Source organism: Oryctolagus cuniculus, chromosome 12 (genome assembly GCF_964237555.1).
Source record: "Oryctolagus cuniculus chromosome 12, mOryCun1.1, whole genome shotgun sequence".
Classification (NCBI taxonomy): Eukaryota; Metazoa; Chordata; class Mammalia; order Lagomorpha; family Leporidae; genus Oryctolagus; species Oryctolagus cuniculus.
In genome coordinates this window covers 76,391,316-76,416,613 of record NC_091443.1, presented here as the reverse complement: position 1 = coordinate 76,416,613, position 25,298 = coordinate 76,391,316, and the positions used below count along the sequence as shown (strand labels likewise).

Below are 25,298 nucleotides of genomic sequence, written 5' to 3'. Positions count from 1 at the left end.
CCCATGAGAGAAAATCCACGAATAGCTCACTTCCTGTTTCCTGCGCCAGTGCTTCAATAGGCTGGAGATTCCAGAAAAATCTTTATTAAAAATGGAATATCCCGCCAATGCTGAAGTTCCTTGGAATTACGACCTGAAATTCTCTGCTTCCTCTGCCACTCTCTCCAAACCACCATGGAATTCTGCGTTCATCATAAACCTTGAGACGAATCTGTTTTCACCTAGCTTCTGCTAGGAATCTGGAATGTAAGAGATGGGGTTAGAAGCTTCCTCGGCAGGTGTTCCTGATTGGTGGGCAGGCAGAAGATACTAGAATCATGAGCATGAAGGTCTCCAAACAGACTGTCCACGTAGGTCCCTAATCCTACCTCTGGGTATGCCTGCCATCTGCTTATTCTGAGACGAAAGGTGGGTTGTCATCAAAGCAGTGACCTGACTTCCCCTGTCAGCAGTGGAGGTGTTGAAGAAGGGAAGTCGATGTCGGAGTGGAGCAAGGAGATGACTGCCACTTGGAAAGGCATAGGGTGAGGGAGGAGCCACTGACAGCTGTGTCCGGGAAGCTCTCTGTGCTGTTGTACCTTGAGCATACTTTGGTCAGCCTGAATTTTTAGGTCCTTTACATTCTTAGGATTTATAGGTTGTAAATTCCTAGAGGGCAGGAATCTGGTTTTTCTTTTCTTTCTTTTTTTTTTTTCTACCTTTGCTTGAATAGTGCCTGAATGGATACCTGTTGAGTGCATAAATGAATAGTTTCTTTTCCCAGGGAGTCTGTAATGTGGATGGAAAGGAGATGTATTACACAAAAGTAGAAAATAGAATTTGGCATGTAGCTAATTGTATGATTAGGACTAGAATTTAAACACACACATAATATAGAGATCCACATTCTGTCTTAAAAAAAAAAAAAAAAACAAATCTGTCAGGTGGTAGATAGCTTTCTCAGATGAGGTAACAAACTAGCACATATCCAGCGGCTTGGACATCAGAATGGTATCACCGCAGGGTCTGGAGGCTGCAGGTGCGATCTCAGGGTGGGCTCCCACTGAGGACTGTGAGGACAAGCCTCTCCCATGCCTCTCCCCTCTCTTTGGTGGCTTTCTGGCAGCCTTTGTCACTCCTGTGGGTGGAGAAACAGCGCTTTGTCCGCCACCTTCTTCCTGTGACTGTCTCCCTGTGAACATCCCCCTCCGCATTTCCCTGTTTAGTATGGACCCCCGTCTTACTGGGTTAGGAGTTGCCCTAATCCAGTATGACCTTATTTGCATGTAATTCATGATACTGCCATCAACCTTTTTCCAAGAAATGTCACACTCTGAGGTACCTGGGGTTAGGAATCAACTGATGAATTTTTGAAGTGGACTTACTTCAACCCATAATGAATAGGAAGGTGATAGATTTTTTTTTTAAAAATCAAGTTGTTTTTTATTGAAGTCTTTTTAAAAAGTAATTTATTTCTTAGATTGATTTTTCTATTTGATGGTTTACTCTCCAAATGGGCACAACAGGCAGGTTGAAGCCAGAAGCCAGGATTTTCATCTTGGTCTCCCACGTGTGTAGCAGAGGCCCAAATACTTGGGTTGTCTCTCACTTCCTTCTCAGACACATTAGCAGGAAGCTGGATCAGAAGCAGGGTGTCAGGGACTTGAAATGGGATGCCAGCACTGTAAGCTGTGGCTCAACCCACTGCATGACAGCCCTTATCTTTGAAGTCTTAGCTTTATCTCCCCTGTTTAATCCACTGAAAAGATAGAGTAGATTCTAAATTATGACGAATACATTGAAGGATTGTAAATGACAAATATTCCACTTACTTAATATTCTTTACTTAGAAGAATATACATATGTAAATGTGTGTGAGAATGAGGGGAGGGGAGGGAAGGAGATTGAATTAACCACTGGAGAAGCCTGCATCCCTTATCAGAGTGCCTGGTTCAAGTCCCAGCTACTCCACTTCCAATCTAGCTTTGTGGGGTTTAGGGGCTGGAGGGGAAGAATTGCCTCATTTGGTGTGGGATCTTTGAAAGGGTAAAGAAAAGGATTTGACTATGACAATTGATTGGAGCCTTGTTTCCCAATGTGCGTTAGGTAATACACAGCAAGCATTTATGCTGATAAATAAGTATTTGTTATAATCTACTATTTTGAAAATATAACAAGCACATTACAACTTATGATTTTATATGCACCCATGATTAAGTTGATGCCAAAGGATATTATTTGTACAACTTAATTTATTTGTGTGTAAGTTAATTTAATGAGTGAGTTAAAGGAATACAAGTATGTTAGACAAATAGTTTTCCAGATTGTTGTTGGATATGGCGAAAAATATGACTCAAGCCTGGAAGTACTTGCAGAATCCACACCCACAGAAACAATGCTTTTTCTCTTAATGCAAATACTTAGTTAAAGCTAACCATGAGCTGATTCAGTTGTAAAGACTGAGAAGAGCCTGAGTTTTTCTGTTTTGTTCTCTGTACTCCAACCCACCACCTTACCTAGGTCAGTTTGCAATAAAGATTTTTTTTAATTTAAATAATAATGAATTAGAATGGTGGCCTTTTTTGTTCACATTAGATGTCTGGCAGGTCAAGAAATAAAGAGAAACTACACAGAAAAATCAGTCCCTTTCACTGTCAATATTCAGAGTTAAATGTAGCAGACACTAAGAAAAAGAAATTCCAGGGTGAGTGTTGGTCGCAGAGGTTAACACACCTGTAACCCACTGGAGTGTATCTGTTCGAGTCCTGGCTCCACTCTCCATTCTAGCTTCCTGCTAACAAGCACCATGGAGATGGCAGATGATGGCTCAAGCACTAGGATCCCTGCCACTCAAGTTGGAGACCCCCTGAATTCCCAGCTCCTGACTTTGGCCTGGCCCACCCTTGGCTCTTACAGATATTTGGGGAGTGAGCCAGCAGACGGGAGACCCCTGGGTCTGCATGTCTGTTTCTTTCCTGCTTGAATAAAATTGAAAAATAAAAGAATGCCCTGCAGTCTAAAACTTTGAAATTTTCTGCAGGAAGATTGTAGTTCCATGAAGTTGTTCACTAACTGAATATAAATAAAAATGAAGGTGCCATGGAGAAAGCTGAATCATCCTCATAATTCTTGTAGCAGCCTAATGCTAGGCTCTTTGACACTGACTCTAAATGGAAAACACTGGTCTTTATTTGGTTATATTAGCTTTATTGCAGCACAGCTTAATGAGCAAACTGATGAAGTTGGAAGGAAAATCTTAGACCCACAGGCTGGAGGAGCTGTGAACTGTGATGGAAAACTCTTCCATGTAGTGACAGTAAGGTTTTGTGTGTGTATGTGTGTGGTTTTTTTTTTTTTTTTTTTTTTTTTTTTTTTTTTAAGAGATTTATTTGAAAGCAGAGTTACAGAGAGGCAGAGAGAGAATGATCATCCATCTACTGGTTCACTCCCCAAGTGAGCACAACAGCCAGAGCTGGGAACTTCTTCTGGGTCTCCCAAGTGGGTGCAGGGGCCCAAGGACTTGGGCCATCATCTACTGCTTACCCAGGCCATAGCAGAGAGCTGGATCAGAAATGAGGCAGCCAGGACTCGAACTGGAGCCCATATGGGAAGCCAGTGCTTCAGGTGGCAGATTCAGCCACTACACCACAGTGCTGGCCCCAAGTTTTTGTTTTTGGCTGCTCTGTTTTATATATATTCTAGATCAGGAGTTCTGAGATTAATTTGTATTTCTGTTTGATTACTCCCTTGATCTCTGGGCTATTTTAGCATTGACTTTACTTGCCAAGGTATATCCTACCTAACACATTATTTTTCATAGTTTCCTAAGTAGTAATTAATCACTCAATTGTAACATTTCTGGAGGAGTTTCGCTTTGATGTAGGTTAGGGGTTAATTCTAAAATAGTCATGCTTCACTGGATAAACCAGGTGGAATTTTATGTGTTATTCAAATATGCCTTGGGCAGCCTTTGACTTTGTAGTAACTTTTTTTTTTTTAACCTTTACTAAGGAGTTACCTGATTACAATCTGTTGATAAAATAAGAAAGTTTGCTCTGGGGGCATTTGCAAAGATAGGTTTTGGGGGACATGGGCTTCTGCTGAGACCAGATCAGTTGTGCAAGAACCATGGGGTTCCAGAGACACCAGGTGCTGCTGCTTGCTTCACTCTCTTCCCTGGTTAAAGTAGCTCTCAATTGGCACCCCCTACACCCACCCAAACCCCTCGCTTTCTGCATCATTCCTCAGTTTGCTTGTGTTCTTTGTTCCTTCAATGAAGCTATACTTTGCCATCTCCCAAAGTATTGCAAACAGTAGCTGTATGAAGTAGGTTAAGCTACTTTTCTCAGCAATCTAATATATTTTTTCAAGTTCATTAAGGTATAATTTCATACAACGAAATGCACCCATAAAAAGTGTACAAGTCAGTGAATTTTAGGAACCAAGTTCTTTTAATCTGCAACTCAACTCAAAATTTAAGAAAACTCCTAGGGATGCTGTTTGGCCCAGACTGCTGATGAGGATACTTAAATCCCACATAGGATTATGTGGGTTCAATTTCAAGATTCATTCCAACTGGAATTGATTCAAGCTGGATTCCCTGCAGACCCTGGGAAGCAGCAGGTGATGGCTCAAGGACTTGGTTTCTTGTCACCCATGTTGGCCACCTGGCTTGAGTTCCCAGCTTCTGGCTTCAGCTCTGAGCCTGTCCCTGGCCTTTGGGGACGTTTGAGGAGTGAATCAGCAGATGGGTGCTCTCTTCCTCTGTCACTAACACAAACATATTATTAAAAAAAAAAAAAAAAAAAAAAAAAAAAAAAAACTCCCTCTGGCCTCAAGATGACCAAGTTAACTTTTTTGAAGGAAAGAGTTATACAGTCATTCATTTTCGCTCCTGACAGTGGCTCTGAGTTGGGAGGAAAGTTGATGAGATTCTTTTCCACTGCAGAGACTGGAGTCAGAGAGGTCACACAACTAGAAGTGGCAGATCTGAGACTCACATCCACATCTCTTTCATCCCAAAGCTCATATTATTTACTATTCCATTGTTAGCACTTCCCTCGCATGCGTTCACCTTGGTTGGAAGGTTATCAAAACCCTTGTGACTGAGAGCCTTATCCTTTGGATCTTTTGGTTGGCTGTCCTCAGTCAAGGAGTTCTAGGCTTGTTTGTGTTTGAGGCCTGTAAGGGGAGATTGAGTGTCTGGGCGTGTCACCAAAGAAGGCTTTTTAGAACAAGGTAAACAACTGCACAACAGACAACAACCACAACACCACATGTGCAGCTCCGTCATTCCTCTGCTGGGCTCAGCTAACTCAGGAACATAAAAAACAAATTGTTGCAGGGGTGACTTTGCAGCTGGGCAGAAGGCCACGAGGCCCCACTGGAGCCTGCGTAATTAGTGGTTTTATTGTGTTTTTGTTTTTTTCTTTTTTTAAAGAATAACCAAGCTCACTTCTGGCAGGTCAGAATGGACCATCTTTGTCCTGGTGTGCAGGCACTGAGCTCTAGATGTGCTGGTATGAGATCTGGGTCTGGGTCTGGGTCTATTGCTCTTTTCTTGGTTACTGTTGCCAAACGACCAGCTCTTCTGGGCTTTCATTTCCTCATCTGTACAGACAGGGAGGGGTGACTGTGATTCCAAGATGACCTGTTACCTCTAGCCTCGGGGTACCAAATGCCTTCAGATGTCTATGGGACTCAATTATATTGGAATTTCTGATCAACAAGTAATATTTTTATTAACATACTTCATACAATAGACAATATTTGTCTTTAGCATCTACTTGCTTCCAACATCGTAAAGGAGGTACTTATACAAAAAAAAATGTTGTTTATCTGAAATTAAAATGTAACCAAGAGCCGGCGCCGTGGCTCAATAGGCTAATCCTCCACCTTGCGGCGCCGGCAAACCGGGTTCTAGTCCCGGTTGGGGCGCCGGATTCTGTCCCGGTTGCCCCTCTTCCAGGCCAGCTCTCTGCTATGGCCAGGGAGTGCAGTGGAGGATGGCCCAGGTGCTTGGGCCCTGCACCCCATGGGAGACCAGGAAAAGCACCTGGCTCCTGGCTCCTGCCAGGATCAGCGCGGTGCGCCGGCTGCAGCGGCGGCCATTGGAGGGTGAACCAGCGGCAAAGGAAGACCTTTCTCTCTCTGTCTCTCTCTCTCACTGTCCACTCTGCCTGTCAAAAAAAAAAAAAAAAAAAAAAATGTAACCAGGCATTTTGCATTTGATTAACAACTGTAGCAAACCTAGTTTGGCCTGAAATCATCCAGTGTTGTGGCACAGTGGGTTAGGCCACCACCGGCAATACCAGCATCAGTTAGAGTCTCGGCTGCTTTAATTCTGATCCAGTTCTCTGCTAATGTGCCAGGGAAAGCTACAGAAGATAATCCAAATCCTTGACCCCTGTCACCCACATGGGACAACTGGATTGAATTCCAGGCTCCTTCCCTTGGCCTGGCTCAACCTTTACCATTATGGCTATTTGGGGAGTGAATCAGCAGATTGAGGGTTCTCTTTCTCTCTCTCTCTGGTTGTGTGTCTCTCTAACTTTACCTTTCAAATAAATCAATAAATCTTTTTTTAAAAACATAGTAGTAACAAATGGTACATTTTCATGGCCAAATGTGCTAGCATATACCCGTAATATTTTAGAGGACAAAAATTTTAATGACAATATTGTAGGAGAGAGGGAATCTAGCATTGACAAAGGTAATGCTAGCAAATAATCACACTATCTACCCACAGTAGAAAATAGAGTAATATATTGCCTCAGTCCCTCATTCAGTAATTATTTGCTGTGTGCCAATGGTCAATGAGGAGAACTTATCAGAGTTTTCTATGTAGAAACACCTATCCTTATGTCAATTCTGTAAGGTAATTATTTTTCCCATTTTTTGATGAGAAAACTGAGGTTCAGATAATATTTGCTAGCTCCTAAGATGGGTGTGAGAGAGGTCAAAATTTATGTAACTAATTCTGTTATATTTTCTTGTGTCTTTCTATTAATTCAAAATAATGGAGGAAGCAGTGTGCTGGATACAACCTAATGATCAATCAAGAATTTTTACCCTTAAATTTCCATCCGTTTCTGTGAAATGCAGAGTTGGAGAGTTGCTTTGTTCAGAATGTCAGTTCTACTTCAGTAAGAAGACTGCTTGTCACATCTCTCTTCCTTCACTTCCTTATCAGCAAAATAGGACTGTCATTTCACATTCTGAAAGTTGCTCCTGGTTCCTGGGAACTCCTGCACCTTTATCTGGGTTAAGTATGCTGACTGGAGAAGTGTGTATTGAATGTCACCTGTGTGGGCCACACTGTGCTAGGGATTAGAGGTCAGGCAATGGAAAGGCACACCCATCCTTTGCTAGCTGTAATACACAGCTCAACAAAGTGTTTGCTCACTTGGTGATTTCCAAGTTCCTTGTGGGTCTAGAAGGTAAGCTGAAATTTCACCTTTCTAGAGTAAGTAGCCTGTTGATATTTCTGCTTAAAAATATGTATTTAAGAACATTTTCATTTGAAAGCAGAACAGTTTTGGACAAGCTCCCGAGAGCTCAGCCTGCAAGTCCGTGCAGCAGTCAGTGGTTGTTGGTACCACCACCTCACCAGGAGGCTTATTTCTAAGATGCAGATGGTTTTACAAACCCTGTAATGGTTGTGCAAACTCTATACTGGTTTGAGCCTTCTACTGCTATAGATTATTTATGTTCCCAGAGAAGTTTTACTTAATTCAGTACTTTTCCTTCTTCACATCAAAGCATATACATAGAAAGTGGTTATTTTTGTGCACACCATTGAGAATTTCCATTTCTCTAACCTCCTTGCATAAAGTATTGGAGGCCCACTGTATGCTGATGCACACTACAGAGAAGCTCTGATTTGTTCATTTAATCTGTGTCACGGTGGACCACTGGTTATAAAAAGAAACCCAGGGAACTCGTACTGAAATCTTGTGTAAGTGAAAAGGAAAACAGTACACATTCTACAGATTTGCTGCAAGAGGCATTCTGCCATCTGTAGGCTTCATTCATCTGATAGTCTCAACTAGCATATCAGACTGTCACTAGTACCTTAAAATTACATGAAAAAGGGGGAAATCATAATGATTTCATTGAATATGGCTTTTTCTAAAGATGTAAAAATATTCACAAACTTCATGGCTAAGAACTATTTGCAAATAATAGTCTCATTTAGAAACAAAATGTGGAAATTATTAAGATGAACAGTTTAAATTTATTAAACAGAAAAGGAAATCCACACATTATTTTACAAATGAAGTCTTGGTCCTGTTGGAAATGGTACCTAAATTTCATTTTATATTTAAATATATAATATTAAAACAGAAAACTTAATACTGTTTTCTTTCATAGAGATTGATTGTATATATCTATATATAATTAAACTATTAAACCTGATTTATAATTAATTATATAATTATAAATATATTAACAATAAAAATGTTTAATTACAATTATTTCTAATATACCATTGAGAAAGGACATGTTTAATAGATGAAAGGGTTTACTGAAGAAGGTAGAAAAATCAGAAGAAGACGGAGATCCGCAAAACGCTGGTTACTTTCTGCAGTCGACAGTACACTCTCCTGTGTGCTCCCTTAGCACTGCTATGTGTCCAGAGCACTTGTTTCCCAGCAGTAAAGCCTCTTTGTGAAAACAGTGAGATACACCTAAATGCAAAGCCCAAACTTGTAATTCGTTTACATGTGTATTCTACCTACTGGTTATGAGTGTTTTGAAGACCATTTACCTTGCCATTCTGACAATCCACTATGGTATCTATGCTGCAGTCAAGAATTTATGAAGAGCTAGGCATTTGGTGAAGTAGTTCAGATGTCACTTGGAATGCCTCCATTCCCATATCACAGTGCCTGGGTTAGAGTCCTGGCTCTACTTTTGATAACGATGTCCTGCTAATGTGCATCCAGCGAGCCATTCAGGGTTAAGTCCATGTTATAAATGTGAGAGACCCAGATGGAGTTCCAGGCTCTCATTTCAGCCATGCTCAGCTAGGACTGTTGTAGGCATTTGAGGAGTGAACCAGAGGATGGAAGATCTCTTTCTTTCTCTCAAGTAAATAATTAAAAGAGCTTGTATAGAAATAATTTGAGAATCCCTTGAGTATAGTTTCTGTTTGTATTTGAGTGTGCTTATGTCATTATCCCAGCAGCCATATTGATTATGTAAGTTATCAAATGCAATATCTGAAATCTCCAGTGCTGTACACAGTGTATGAATAGAGATGGAAAATGAGGGAGATTAGTGTACCCTTTACAAGGTCATCTGTAGCTGTGTGTGTTTCTGTGGCTATGTACCTTTTTTTAGTGTTCATACTTCTTTCTCCAATGGAAGTACTTATTTTAAATCACCTTTAAATAGATCTGACTTAAAAGTCATTTTGAGTAAGCATCTATCAACTAGCTGTTCTAGTCATTCTAAAATATCATTCAGATACTCAGATTCGGGATACAGTAATTATAAATTGAGGGCTGTGAAATAGACACTTGTAATTCCTTTCTAAAGACTTTAAGGCCTGTCTAGACATATAATTATTTGAAATGGCCCAGGAATATTTCTGTCAGAGACAACTTTTCCCCCTTCACACCCCAGAGATTCCATCTAACTTAAATCATCTGCAATACAATGTTTTATATTTTTTGATACATTTTGTTCATTTATTTGAGAAACATGGGGACAGAGAGAGAGATCTTACCTGCTTGTGCACTCTCTGAATGTCCAGAACAACCAGGCTGGACTGAGGCCAGACCAGCAGTCATGTGGGTGGCAGAAACCCAAATGCTCTCTCTAAAGTCTGCATTGGCAGGAAGCTGAAATTGGGAGCCAGAGCCAGAATTGAACTGAGGCCCTGTGATACAGTCTTTGGGCATCTTATATGGTCTACTAGGCCAGATGCCTGCCCACAGGTTTTTGTTTAATAGAGATTTCTGGGAGAATTATTAGAGAATCTCAGAAGATATGGATTTACTCTCTTGTGAATAGCAATATATGAAGGTTTTTACGGGTTTATTTTTTAAATTTTACAGCAAAAAATAAAAATAGAGCAAAATAAAAAAGACTCCTGAGACAGGCAGTCTTGAAATCAGTTTTTTTTTTTTTTAATTCTTGCTGTGAAATTCTCTTAGTGTCTGAGTCAGAATTAAAAATGATCTTAGTAGATAAATAGACCACATTTCTCATCATCAGCTTCCTTAAAAGTGAGGGAGCTTAGATCAATGATCCTCAAGGCTACCTCTTGCTCTGAATTCTAGACTTACAGGAGGTTATGAACAATAGGTATGCTTAATATGCAATACAACAGCTTAATATGCATACTTACACCCCTATGTTTTTACTTACATGGTTGAATTTATTCCTCACAGGAATATTATGATGTAGGCCGCGCAGGTGATAGTACCTTCATTTTACTACTTATTATCTTTATGATGGGATAAAGGCAATATGTGGTAAACAAACAAACAACAGCAATCCAAAGCCAGCTCTCTGAATTGCAGATCTGCTTTCCACTGCACTTTATGATCTATACTATTCTCACTGGGATCTTATTTCTTTCATCTTGATGCCTTTCATTTTCTAATTTGTTGTGTAGATATCCTGTGGCTATAAAGGATTTTTTTTCTATGAAATAATCTGATTTATTTGATTTTCTAAGTACCAAATGCTTAGAATTTTGGTACTTACATATTTGTAAATAATCACATGTGTGGATGCTTTATTGCAACTGATTCTTTGCAAAGATTTATATTTTTTTGAAAGAGATATATGGAGGGTGATCTTCCACCCATGGATTCAGTCCCCACATGTCCACACAGCCAGGGTTAGGCCAGTGGAAACCAGAAGCTGAGAACTGAGTCCCTGTGGGTGTCAGGAACCCATCATCTCCTGCCTAAAGGGTGTGCATTATCAGGATTCTGAATTAGGAGTAGCTGGGACTCCAGCCAGGCACTCCAGTGTTGAATGCTGGCATTCCAACTGGTGACTTAGCTGCTATGCCAGATGCCCACATCCACACCTGATTTTTCAGACTCCATTCACCTATTCCTTCAGCAAATAGTTACTGAACCCTTTCTGTGCTAATAGTCTGGGCTCTTAGAGTAGAGCGATAGACAAAACAGAGAGCAGTCCTAGTCCTCAGGGAGTTCACAGTCTCCTGAAAGTCAATTTGAAATAATTAATTTGAATTACAAAAAAGCACAAATATAATTGTGAAAACATTTGATCTTTATGTTCTATTAAAATATTTATTTATTTATTTGAAAGGCAGAGTTACGGAGAGGCAGAGAGAGAAAGAGAGAGGGAGAGGTCTTCCATCCACTGGTTCACTCCCCAGATGGTACAATGGCCGGAGCGGCACTAATCCCAAGGCAGGAGGCAGGAGCTTCTTCCAGGTCTCCCATGTGGGTACAGGGGCCCAAGGACTTGGGCAATCTTCTACTGCTTTCCCAAGCCATAGCAGAGAGCTGGGCCAGAAATGGAGCAGCTAGGACTTGAACCGGCACCCCTATGGGATGCCGGCACTGCAGGCAGCAGCTTTACCCGCTACACCATAGCACTGGCCTTAACATTTGAACTTTGAATAACTGCTGCTATTATTAGAAATACAGGAGCTGGGGCCAGCAGAAGTGGCTGTCTACCTGAGTAGTTAGGATGCTTGAATCCCTCACCAGAGTGCCTAGCTTCCATCCCCAGCTCTGGCTCCCTATTCTTGCTTCCTGCTAATGCAGACCTAGGAAGGCAGCAGTGATGGCTCAAGTAATTAGAGTCATGCTATTCTCATGGGAGGGCTGGGTTGTCTTCCTAGCTCCAGGCTCCAGCCCCAGCCATTGTGGGCATATGGGGAGTGAACTGAAAGATGGCAACATTCTCTGTCTCTGTTGCTGTCTCTCTCTATATATCTCAAATAAGTTTTTAAAAAAGTAATGAAGAGATGCATTTAGTCTACTGTTACTTGTTGATTTCCCATGTTTAAGGCACTGTGCTTTGTATACTTTAGGAAATACAACAACAATTAGGCACCCCGGGTTCTAGTCCCAGTTGGGGTGCCAGATTCTGTCCAGGTTGCTCCTCTTCCAGTCCAGCTCTCTGCTGTGGCCCGGCAGTGCAGTGGAGGAGGGCCCAAGTGCTTGGGCCCTGCACCCGCATGGGAGACCAGGAGGAAGCTCCTGGCTTCAGATTGGCGCAGCACGCCGACCGTAGCAGCCATCTGGGGAGTGAACCAACGGAAGGAAGACCTTTCACTCTGTCTCTCTCTCTCTTTCTCTCTCTCACTGTCTAACTCTGCCTGTCAAATAAAATAAAAAAATTAAAAAAAAAAAGAAATGATTCTTGGGGCTGGCATTGTGGCACGCACAGTGGTTTAAGCCACCACTTGCAACCCTGACATTCTATTTCAACCTAGCTGCTCACGTCCTGACTCCTCCATTTAGAATCCAGCTCCCACTGATGCACCTGGGAAGCAGCAGCAGATGGCCAAGTACTTCTGCCCCTGTGTGGGAGACCTGGGTTCCTGGCTTCAGCCCATCCTAGTCTCAGCTGTTGGAGCAGTTTTTCAAGTGAGCCAGTGGATGGAAGATCTTTTTCCCTCTCTGTCTCTCCTTCTATGTATGTAAATCTTTGACTAAAAAAGTCATGAGTCTGATCTTTGATAATGTTGAATGATGAAGTATCAAGATCACTTTCATTAAAAGAATACTTAACAAGTACTCTGTATGGGCCAGGTGCAACATTAAGTAAAGGCTACTCCCTATTCTTGGAGGAACTGTATCGTTTCGTTAGAGAGCCATCCACGCCCAGTAGATAACTGTAAGGCAGCTACTAATTCAGAATAATTGAAGTGGCTAGTTATTGGACAATGTTGCAATGATTCAAGTAAAAGAAGTTAATTCTCTAAAGTAGCAGGCCTATAAATAATACACCTGTGGAAGTGTTTATCTTTAGCATAATGTTAGTTAATCATTACAGATAAATTAACTCCTTGGCAAATGTTCCTCCAAGTTTGTTTCTGCTGAGATTCTCATTAGCAGGCCAGTAAAATTTCCTTGACTAATTTCCTAGGTAAAGTTTAAAAGGTGACCAGTGAGTCTTCAGACAGGAACCACAGTACCTTTTGCCCAGAGACAGAAAATACGCAGTTTCAATTCCTTTCCCACCACTTCTTAGTTCCAAGAAGCAGACATTAGCTAAGCCAAGATTTCAGCCAAAATGCAAATGACTTTTTTAAAATTACTTTCTCTGTAAACTACTAGAAGCTATGGAGAACAGCGTAGTATTTCTTAGAAGGAGTGGAACATGAAATCTCACTCCTGGAGTCCTTCTTACTAATAGTTATACAATCTTCACTTATATCACATATATCTTAAGGAGTGTACGATTTCCCAAAAGTTAAATGTCCTGATACGTGAACCATTCTCTGTCTCTTAGTAATTGTTAAAACTACTGATTTTTGCTCTCCTGCCCTCTTAAACAGTGTATTGGGCATCTTATCTTTAATTCATCCAGCTCCATGCAGTGATGAGCAGTAATTGTCCTGGGCTAGCATACTGTGGTGCCCTCAGGAGTGACAGAGTGAGGCCAATTTTCCCTTACACTAAGAGCCTCTCCACCATCAGATGTTGTGACTAATGCCAGGTTTTGTGTGGTTTTTGGTCTCATTTTCTGTGGTGTGATTGACTGTTTTCCTATGCCTTTTTCAATTGCAAGTCATGATTGTTCTGTTTTGCTTCTCTCTTTCTTGATTTTAACATAAGTAAACTATGAAATGAACTTTTCATTTTACTTGGAATGTATGTAGGTCTATGATAAGTGTTTACATATATAAAAATTTATCTGCTAATTGCCCAAGATTATATCACAATATAAAGTTTTGGCTATGATAAGTACATGCATGTGGCTTTGTTTGAGAGGCAGAAGAGGCACAAGAAGAAAGAGAGCAGGAGCCAGTGAGTTTCCATCTGCTAGTGCACTCCCCAAATGCCTGTGGCAAGCTGGGCTGAGTCAGGCTGAAGCTAGGGGTCAGAAGGAATTCAATCCACATCTCTTGTGTGAGTGATAGGAACCCAAGGCTCCCAGTGTCTAGAGTAGCAGGAAATTGCAGTCAGATCCAGGAACTGAACTCACATAACCAGCGTCTTAACCACTAGACCAGTGCCCACATTTCCATTTGGAATGGTTATAGATTTATTTCTGTTTGCATTTTTACATTTATTCACATCTAGTAATACATATTTTCTTTAAAAATTGTTTTACTCCTTTCCAAATTTTTAATATAAAGTTAATATTCTCAGTTAAGTACTAATTCTTATTACACCCATTTTCTATCTATATTCTGGATGTTTTTAACTCTAACTTTTTAATCAAATGTGTCATAGATTTACTCATTACTGTTTTGAAATTACTGGGTTTTACTTGTAGATTCTTTGTTGTTTTGAGCAGTAATGGATGACCTATTCTGCATTCTTTAAATTTATCTTGCTATTTTTTTTAAGATTTATTTATTTATTTGAAGTCAGAGTTGTACAGAGAGGGGAGAGGCAGAGAGAGAGAGAGATCTTCCATCCATTGGTTCCCTCCCCAATTAGCTGCAACGGCCGGAGCTGTGCCAATCTGAAGCCAGGAGCCAGGAGCTTCTTCTAGGTCTCCCATGTGGGTGCAGAAGCCCAAGGGCTTGGGCCATCTTCTGCTGCTTTCCCAGGCCACAGCAGAATGCTGAATTGGAAGTGAAGCAGCTGGGTCTCGAACCGGCTCCCATATGGAATGCCGGGGCTTCAGGCCAGGGCATTAACCCGCTGTGCCACAGTGCTGGCCCCATATCTTGCTCTTCTTTGATGTAAAATTTTAATTTGAATGTTATCTTACTAATTTTCCATCATTTCACTTTTTTTTTTTTTAAGATTTATTTATTTGAAAGTCAAAGTTACACAGAGAGGAGAGGGAGAGGGAGAGGGAGAGAGAGGTCCTTCATCCAATGGTTCACTCCCCAGTTGGCTGCAACAGCCGGAGCTGCACTGATCTGAAGCCAGGAGCCAGGAGCTTCTTGCGGGTCTCCCACGTGTGTGCAGGGGCCCAAGGACTTGGGCCATCTTCTACTGCTTTCCCAGGCCATAGCAGAGAGCTGGATTGGAAGAGGAGCAGCCAGGACTAGAACCGGTGCCCATATGGAATGCCGGTGCTTCAGGCCAGGGCGTTAACCCACTTTGCCACAGCACCAGCTTCCATGATTTTACTTTTTAATATATATATATAGTTAAGATTTTAATTTCCTTAAATATAGAAAATCTAAATCTGGCAAACCTTATTATAACAAAGTTTTCATTGTCTTTTGAAAGAGTCTTTTGTTTTTAAGGATTTATTTACTTGAAAGACAGAGTTGCAGAGAGAGTGGGAGAGACAGGTCTTCCATCCACTGGTTCACTTCCCAAATGGCCACAAGGGTTGGAGTTGAAGCAATCTGAAGCCAGGAACCAGGAGTTTCTTTCAGGTCTCCCACGTGGGTGCAGGGGCTCAAGCACTTGTATCATCTTCCACTGCTTTCCCAGGCCATAGCAGAAACTGCATTGGAAGCGGAACAGCCAGGACATGAACCACCATCCATATGGGATGCTGGTACTGCAGGTAGATACTTAACCTACCACGCCACAGCACCGGCACCCTTTGGATCTTAATATCTGATTGTCATTATGTCTTCTTGCTAACCCAAGGATTATTTAGAATAGTATTGTTTTATTTTCCAAATATTTAGGGAGGGAACATTCTAACTTTTATATTGTGTGTCTGTGTGTAGTTTGTTGGATAGGCTGTTACATTACTGATTTTGGTCAAATAGTGTTGCCTATATGATATTAATCTTGAGAATCGAAGTATATTCCATGGTCTAATGTGGTCAAAGTTGATAAAATGTAATGCATTTCATTGAAATGTGTGTTTTTTTAAATAGTTGAATGAAGATATCTATTTGTAGCCATGATACTACAAATATATATTTTGTGTTTCAACTATTTTTATTTTTAATGTTTTTGATCTATGTATTGCTGGTTGGCTTGTAAAATCTCCCCCAATTAGCAGTAAATTCAGCGTTTCTAAGTTATGTTATTTATGTATTTTACGTGTTTTGAGGATCTACTGTTGTGTAACCAGAGACAGTTACTCTTTTCTGGTGAAATCTAAGTGGCTGATTTAGTGGCCCTTCACCCCTTACGTCTGTTTCACTTTAAAGTCCATTTTGTCCAAAATTACATCAATTTTCTTTCATGATGAGTTGCTTGGTATATCTTCTTCATCTCTTTATTTTCAACCTTTAAGTGTTAATATGTTAGAAATCTTTTTCAAATAGGATTTACCGCACACTATAATTGAGGATCTGTCTTCTAACTAGATATTTCACTCTATTTATTGTAAGCTCTGATATGTTTGGATGTGAATTTATTTTCTGTTTCTCATTTCTTTTATCTTCATTATTAAAATTTTTGTTTTCATTTTCTCTGAGAGACATAGAGAGGTGGATAAATAGATAAATCTTGAAATTACTGGGTTTTATTGATAGATTCTTTGTTGTTGTTTTGAGCAGAAATGGATAGCCTGTTCTACATTCTTTTTTTTTTAACTTTTATTTAATGAATATAAATTTCCAAAGTACGATTTATGGATTACAATGGCTTCCCCCACATACCGTCCCTCCCACCCACAACCCTCCCCTTTCCCACTCCCTCTCCCCTTCCATTCACATCAAGATTCATTTTCGATTATCTTAATATACAGAAGATCAGCTTAGTATACATTAAGTAAGGATTTCAACAGTTTGCTCCCACACAGAAACATAAAGTGAAAAATAATAGATGATTTTTTTTAAATGATGATGAAATCAGATCAGACCTATTGTCATGTTTAATCCCAGTGAGAGTCAAGTTGGGAGTTGATAATTTCTTTTTTTTTTTTTTTTTTTTTTTTTTTTTTTTTTTTTTTACAGAGGATCAGTTTAGTATGCATTAAGTAAAGATTTCAACAGTTTGCACCCCCATAAAAACACAAAGTGAAATATATTGTTTGAGTACTCATTATAGCATTAAATCTCAATGCACAGCACATTAAGGACAGAGATCCTACATGAGGAGTAAGTGCACAGTGACTCCTGTTGTTGACTTTACCAATTGACACTCCTGTCTATGGCATCAGTAATCTCCCTATGCTCCAGTCATGAGTTTCCAAGGCTATGGAAGCCCTCTGAGTTCTCCGACTCTTATCTTGTTTAGACAAGGTCATAGTCAAAGTGGAGGTTCTCTCCTCCCTTCAGAGAAAGGTACCTCCTTCTTTGATGACCTGTTCTTTCCACTGGGATCTCACTCGCAGAGATCTTTTGCCAGAGTGTCTTGGCTTTCCATGCCTGAAATACTCTCATGGGCTTTTCAGCCAGATCCGAATGGCTTTAGGGCTGATTCTGAGGCCAGAGTGCTATTTAGGACATCTGCCATTCTATGAGTCTGCTGAGTATCTCACTTCCTATGTTGGATCACTCTCCCCTTTATTTATTCTATCGGTTAGTGTTAGCAGGTACTAGACTTGTTTATGTGCTCCCTTTGACTCTTAGTCCTTTCATTATGATCAATTGTGAACTGAAATTGATCACTTGGAATAGTGAGATGGCGTTGGTACATGCCACCTTGATGGGATTGAATTGGAATCCCCAACTGACAACTGACTGAACACCAAAAAGGAAACCTGTTGAAGTGAAATGGACACTATGGGAAACGGTGACTTGATCAGCATAGCCCTGACTGTTAATGAACAACTTAATACATTATCCCTCTTAGTAGTTTTTTTTGTTTGTTCTACTTAATATGACTGGTTTAATTCTGTAATTAATACACAGTTATTCTTAAGTATTGAAAATTAACTGAAATGTGATCCCTGTTAAACATAAGAGTGGGAATAAGAGAGGGAAGAGATGTATAATTTGGGACATGCTCAAGCTGACTTGCCCCAAATGGTAGAGTTAGAAACATACCAGGGGATTCCTGTTCTACATTCTTTAAATTTATCTTGCTCTTTTTTTTTGTTAAAGAATTATTATTTATTTGAAGTCAGAGTTACACACAGAGGAGAGGCAGAGAGAGAGAGAGAGAGAGAGAGAGAGGTCTTCCATCTGTTGGTTCCCTCCCCAATTAGCTGCAATGGCCAGAGCTGCGCCAATCCAAAGCCAGGAGGAAGGAGCTTCTTCCAGATCTCCCACGTGGTTGCAGGGGCCAAGGACTTGGGCCATCTTCTGCTTTCCCAGGCCACAGCAGAGCACTGGATCGGAAGTGAAGCAGCTGGGTCTCCAACTGGCTCCTGTATGGAATGCTGGGGCTTCAGGCCAGGGCGTTAACCCGCTGTGCCACAGTGTTCTTCTTTGATGTAAAATTTTAATTTGAATGTTATCTTACTAATTTTCCATCATTTTACTTTTTTTAAAAGATTTATTTCTTAAATCTTAACCACTAGACCAGTGTCCACATTTCCATTTGGAATGGTTACAAATGTATTTCTGTTTGTATTTTTACATTTATTCACATCTAGTAATACGTATTTTCCATAACAATTGTTTTATTCCTTTCCAAATTTTTAATATAAAGTTAATATTCTCAATTAAGTACTAATTTTTATTAAACCCATTTTCTACCTATTTTCTGGATGTTTTTAATTCTAACTATTTAATCAAATGTGTCATAGATTTACTCATTTTATTACTGTTTTGAAATTACTGCAATAGCCAGTATTTGGCCAAGCCAAAGCCAGGTGTCTGGAGTTCAGTCTGGGTCTCACATGTGGGTGTCAGGGACCAGAGTACTTGATCCATCACCTGCTGCCTCCTAGGGTGTGTGTTTGCAGAATACTGGCTCAGAAGCAGAGCCAGGACTCAAACCCAGGCAGCCCAGTGAAGGACCAGCATCTGAGCTACAATGTCAAACACCCATCCCATTCTTGGATTTTTAATGGATTTTCTTCCATTGGATTGATACATTCTCTTTGTTTTTACCATCCTACTGGCTTGGAGGTCAACAAATGCTTTCCCTTTTAGTGCTCGGTCACAAATCTTTGCCCTAACATAATGTGTATCCCTGCTCTCTTCCCAAGCCGACAAGAATGTTAGAACGACTTAACATAGGTTCCGCTTCTTGTTCATTTGTGCTGTTACCTAAAATTATTGTTCATTCCTTTAGCTCCCCAACTACCCATCCTCATCATTACCAATATTTGTTATTTTTACAGACAGTGCTTATTTAGATTTACTGTGTGTTTACTGATTTCTTTGACACCACTGCCTCTTGGACAGAACTTTATTCTTTTTATTTATTTAATGTATTATCTTGAAGCATATTCTTTTATAATTACTTTAGCAAAGTCTGTGAATGTAGCATTCTGTCAGACTTTATTGGAAAAAATGTCTCCCATTCTGAGTAATCACTAAGTGTAGAACACTAAGTTGACGTTGACCCTGCGGAAGTGTCTGCTCATCATTTACTGTGGCAAAAATTGCTACAAATTTACTTGCTATTCCTTTAATAGGTCATTTCATTGCTTTCATGATTTGCCTTAGTATACTATAGCTTCTGTCAGATGTGTTTTGGTGTCTGTATAGTTCCATTTAAATTCTATTTAAAGGTTTTTTGTTTTGTTTTGTTTTTTTGACAGGCAGAGTGGATAGTGAGAGAGAGAGACAGAGAGAAAGGTCTTCCTTTTTGCTGTTGGTTCACCCTCCAATGGCCGCCACGGCCAGCGCGCTGCAGCCGGCGCACCCCGCTGATCCGAAGGCAGGAGCCAGGTGCTTCTCCTGATCTCCCATGGGGTGCAGGGCCCAAGCACTTGGGCCATCCTCCGCTGCCTTCCCGGGCCACAGCAGAGAGCTGGCTTGGAAGAGGGGCAACCGGGCAAGAATCCGGCGCCCCGACCGGGACTAGAACCTGGTGTGCTGGCGCCGCTAGGTGGAGGATTAGCCTAGTGAGCCGCGGTGCCGGCCTAAAGTTTTTTTAAAGATTGATTTATTCATTTGAAAGGCACAGTTATAGAGAGGGAGAGAAAGAAAGGTAGTGGGGAAAGAGAGAGATGCCATCCACTGGTTCACTCCCCAAATAGCTGCCTGGAGCAAGTCCTTGTCAGATTTTACTCCTTAGGATTTTGTAGACTTGACTTGTAAGCTTGGTAGTTATGAAGCAACAATTTAAAAATATGTGCAATTCATTATTTCTCTGTGTTTGAAAAGAAAGAAGTCAAAGTTGAGGTTACAGTGTTGTTGAAACCAGAACTCTCTGGTTGGCTTAGTAACATAATTGCTGTTTGTGGTCCTAGTACTCAGAATTGCAAGGTTCAGAGTGTTTCCTCTAAATACCTTGGTTCATGGTGCTTGGATGTAACAATAAAAAATAATACAGAAATATTAAAGGCCAGGGTGATTTGTCTTCTGATCTAAGAAATGAGGCACAGGGAGCTGAATTCCAAACAATGAAGCTACAAGTAAAATTTTGAATGCAAGCAGTCTATAGGTAAAGCACTTCTCATGTTGAATTTGTGCTCCTGATGTCAGTGCACATCCATGTTTGTATGTTTATCTGTGCATTTGTATAAATATACATAAGTTAGCATTCTCTATAGCATATACCATATTTTTGCTAATTTATATTGGTATTGACTCTTGATGCTTCAGTTGCAGTAATCCTGCAAGATAGGTTTTCTTTGCTTTTTTTCCCTTTTTTTTTTCACTTTATCAAAGCAAATGTAGAAAGTATATTTGGTACCTTACTATTATATCATTAATATTTCAAAGAGATGAGATATATACTGCCAAATTCATCCCCAAATTATTTGTATCTCAGAAGCATGCCCATATGGGGAAAATATTGAACTCAGTGGTTTACAAAGCATACTGCTCATATCACTGGGTGATAATTTGCAAAGAACATGGGCAAGAATTTCTTCATAATCATTTATTAATTTAATTTAATTTTTTAAAGGATTTATTTATTTGAAAGTCAGAGTTACACAGAGAGAGGAGAGGCAGAGAGAGAGAAAGGTTTTCCATCCGATGGTTCACTACCCATTGACCACAACTGCTGGAGCTGCGCCGATCCAAAGCCAGGAGCCAGGAGCTTCTTCCGGGTCTCCCATGTGGGTGCAGGGACCCAAAGACTTGGGCCATCTTCTACTGCTTTCCCAGGCCACAACAGAGAGCTGGATCGGAAGTGGAGCAGCCAGGTCTCGAACCAGCACCCCTATGGGATGTCAGTGCTTCAGGCCAGGGCATTAACCCACTGTGCCACAGCGCCAGCCCCATTTATTAATTTTAACCTTATAACTAACACTTGATGTAATTTCATGAAGATTATTGTTTGGGAAGATACCAAAACCAAAAATGTGTCAAATAAGGGCCTGGTGCTTGGTACAGTGGATTAAACTACCACTTGTGACACCAGCATCCCCTATGTGAGTGCCAGTCGGAGTCCTACATGCTCTGCTGCTGCTTTTTTTTTTTTGTTTAGGACTTTTTTAAAAATTTATTTGAAAGGCAGACTTAGAGAGAGAGATTGATCTTCTATGTCGTGGTTTGCTCCCCAAATGGCTGCAATGGCTGGGACTGAGCCAGACGAATCCAAGAGCCTGGAACCCTTTCTGTATCTGTCACATGGGTGTAGGGGCCTGAGCACTTAGATCATGTTTCACCACTTTTCCATGCACATTTGCAGGGAGCTGGATTAGAAGTGGAGTAGCCAAATCTTGAACAGGTGCCCATATGGGAAGCCTGTGTTGCAGGCAGAGGCTTAACCTGCTATGCTGCAACACTGGCCCCCTGCTCTGCTTCTGATCCACCTTCCTTCTATTGAGCCTAGCCTGGGAAGGCAGGAGAAGATGGCCCGAGTACATGGCCATCTAGCACCCATATGATAGACCTGAATGAAGCTGCATGCCCCTGGCTTGAGCCTATCACAGACCTGGTATGTGTGGTCATTTGAGGAATGAACCAGTAGATGGAAGATCACTGTCTCTCCATCTGTCACTCTGCCTATCAAATAAGTAAGAATAAATAACTCTTTAAAAAATAGTCACATACAAATTTTTATTAAATGTAGTATAGGTAAATATGAATCTGGGGGCCAATACTGTGGCATAAAGGGTAAAGCTGCCGCCTGCAGTGCCGGCATCCCATATGGGCACCAGTTTGAGTCCCAGCTGCTTCACTTCCATTCCAGCCCTCTGCTAATGTGCCTGGGAAAGCAGTAGAAGATGGCCCAAGTTCTTGGGCCCCTGAACCCACTTGGGGGACCTGGAAGAAGCTCCTGGCTCCTAGCTTTGGCCTGGCACAACCCTGACCTTTGTGGCTATCTGGGGAGTGAACCAGTGGATGGAAGACCTCTCTACCACTGTCTCTGCCTCTCTGTAACTCTACCTTTCAAATAAATAAATCTTTAAAAAAATGAATGTCACAGAAATGACAGTCACTTGTACATCAATTCTTAAAGAGTAGAACCCACTATTTCATGGAAAAGATTGTATTTAATAACAGATTTCAAGTGTTGGTTACCTAGATGAAATGACATTTCTAGGGAGAGAGTGTGTGCATATTTTATGATGTAGAAAGCTCTGTTCTTGAGTGGAGTAGCTGGGCTTTGAGGCAGGCTGGGATCAAACCATTGTAAGATCAGGGTGTGGAGTGAGTAGATTGTTGCTGGTCATTGGCATCAGGAATCAAGAATTGGAAGAGAAGTTACTCTTTGATTTACTACAGTCATAGTCATGTTAATGTCTACCGACTACCTTCTTCTGTAGTTGATGGGGAAGCGCCCTTACGTCAGCCCTGGAGAACATGTCAGTCAAGCTTGTGCCACTGTAAATCCACTTTATAACTGGATCAGTTCCCCCAGATGTATAAAGATGACTGTGTACACATCTTCCCTCTTGTCTGTGTGCAGGATTCTCACAACATGAGGACTTCTGTGCAGGCAGTGGCCCTCTGGGGCAAGAAAGCTCCTCCCCACAGTATCACCACCATCATGATGACCGATAACCAGCAGATGGTTGTGACCGGAAGTCAAGAGGGGCAGCTCTGTCTCTGGAACCTCTCGCCTGAACTCAAGGTTGGTGAAGCTCTTGACCAACCGACCACACTCACAAAGTAGGGACAGCTTGCTTCTACCTGCGGTGACGGGGCAAGGCTTGCCTGGCTGCTAGATGCTTACTTAAGTAATGTGTTGGTTTTACTTTTGTGTTCAGAGAAAACTAAGGATTGTTTGATGGATCAAGACCATACTTGAAAATTAGATTATGAATATTGCTAATCTTAGTTCCCAGCTAAGTGTTATTACCCTTCAAACTATGCTGAGTTTTACTATTTTATTTCCTGAATTATATGTGTAAGTAACTGAACTACAGACATGTAAGTATAATTCTAAAAATTATGGCTCATTAATCTAAACAAAGGGCACCCTTGAAAACCACTATTACCTAAATGAGTAATATCTTAACTATCTGGGTATTTCAACTGGTGTGGCCTTCGCGCTAGTCTCTTACTCTCCACTTGACTGGGAATTTTACGGATTGAATCAAAATGGTCTAAATCCAATTTACTATTGTCATCCCCCTATTTCAGAACCTGACCTCACCTAGGATTTGGCCCATTGATTAGCAATTAATTGTCCTTGTCCCAAGTCATAAACATTTAACATATTGGAGTAGATATTTGCTTAACTCTGGCAGTCTCTAGACCCAATTTGCACATTTAAACTAATGATGTACTTAAAGAATAGTGCCCTCATTAAGAAGCCTTTTAAAGATCAAAGACTATTTTTAGCCTTTAATGTTTGTCACTTTAAAACCTAAATTAACAATTAATTGTAATTCTATTTTATGGTGTAATTAATTAACATCTCCCATCACTGAACAGTTCTGCTATAGGCCTGCCAAGAACTGCACAGCAGAGCAGGTCAGCTCCATGCTTGTGACCATCTGTGAAAGAAAGAATGGGCACTAACCTAAGATTATGCCTTCAAAATGACATTCGTTGTTACCATTGAAATCCAGACATTGGAATGGTGTTATGTGTCTTGCTGTTCCTTTGATGTTGAAATGCATAATTTCCTGGCTGGAATAGTTATCGCATTATATGTAGATCCTGTTAAGAGGTTTGGAATCCTAAAATCTGGATCTTTTAAAAATATGTTATTCAGCATTTGTTCATTTTATATTGGTTGGATGAATATTATAAGATAATCAGCATGCTAGGTACTCACACGTGAGTTCAGACATAATTGAGAAGACTCAGTGCTGGCTGCCCTGGAAGTTGTAGTGTAGTAGAGGAAGGCCATAGGCTAGTGTGACACAGTTATATTATAAAACCAGATACTCTAAGTACAGGATGGTCTATACTGCATTTTTAGTGGGAACGTAATGGCATGCTTACCTAGGAGCTAATCTGCTTGGGGTTAGAGTAATGCTTCCTAAAATGGGACAGTGTTGCTTCCCAAGAGGCATTTGGCCGTATCTGCAGACATTTTGGGTTGTCACCATCGAAGGGAGAAAGAAGAGATGCTTGTGGCATCTAGTGAGGAGAGGCCAGGGACACTGGCAACATACTATAGGGAATATTACATCCTCCACAATTAAAGAAAATGTCCACAACAATGCTAATAGTGCAAATACTGAGGAATCTTGGTTTAGGGATATGGGGTTGGATTTGGAATCAGAGCAGCAGAGGTGGAAGAAACAAGGTTGTCCTCTGTAAGGACTCAGTCTGTGCTCCAAGGAACATGAGGATCCGTCTTATCAGGGAGTGAGAATGCTGGAAGGGAAGATGGGGACCTGGGCGGAGAGAAGGTTGAATGAGAAGGAAAGGAGTTTACTGGATCCTCCAGTCATGGAGAGCCAGTGATGAGACTGAAGTTGGGATGGATCCGTTTTGTGTTTTGTAAATTCACTATGTGGATATTATAAACAGTTAATAAAAGGAATTAGATGTTGACTTATACAAATGTGAGACACTCCACCTGAAGGTTTTCCTTAAAGTTTTCTAGAGCTAACCATAGGGACAGAATGAATGAACAACTTATTATCCCATGAATCCCGCCCATACATGATAACTAATCAGCTAGTAGCAGAGAAAATTCTGGGCTTTGCAAAAATCAAGGTCACTTTTTTGTTCTCAGTAAAACCTTTTGCTACCTGTAGGGCTGTCATTAATATTTTGATATTTGGTTGTTTGACTTTTGTTTAAAATGTATACATAAAGAAATGATTTGGGTAGGGAGGGAAGGAAGGTCTTGAGG

General features: G+C 40.7%; 1 protein-coding gene across 3 annotated transcripts in view; it reads left to right on the top strand.

Moving 5' to 3' along the window:
* The window catches only part of WDR72 (WD repeat domain 72), a 243,332-nt gene that overhangs the window by 9,483 nt on the left and 208,551 nt on the right, over nucleotides 1-25,298 (top strand). For 2 of the 3 annotated variants that reach the window (XR_011380912.1, XM_008268981.4), the window contains exon 2: nucleotides 22,950-23,114. Coding sequence is in view for 1 of the 3 variants with exons in the window: in XM_008268981.4 (XP_008267203.3) it covers nucleotides 22,962-23,114 (153 nt within the window). In the remaining 2 variants the exon portion in view is untranslated. Of the gene's footprint in view, nucleotides 1-22,949; nucleotides 23,115-25,298 lie in introns of those variants that run through there. The other variant, XM_051822363.2, reaches the window with a different exon arrangement.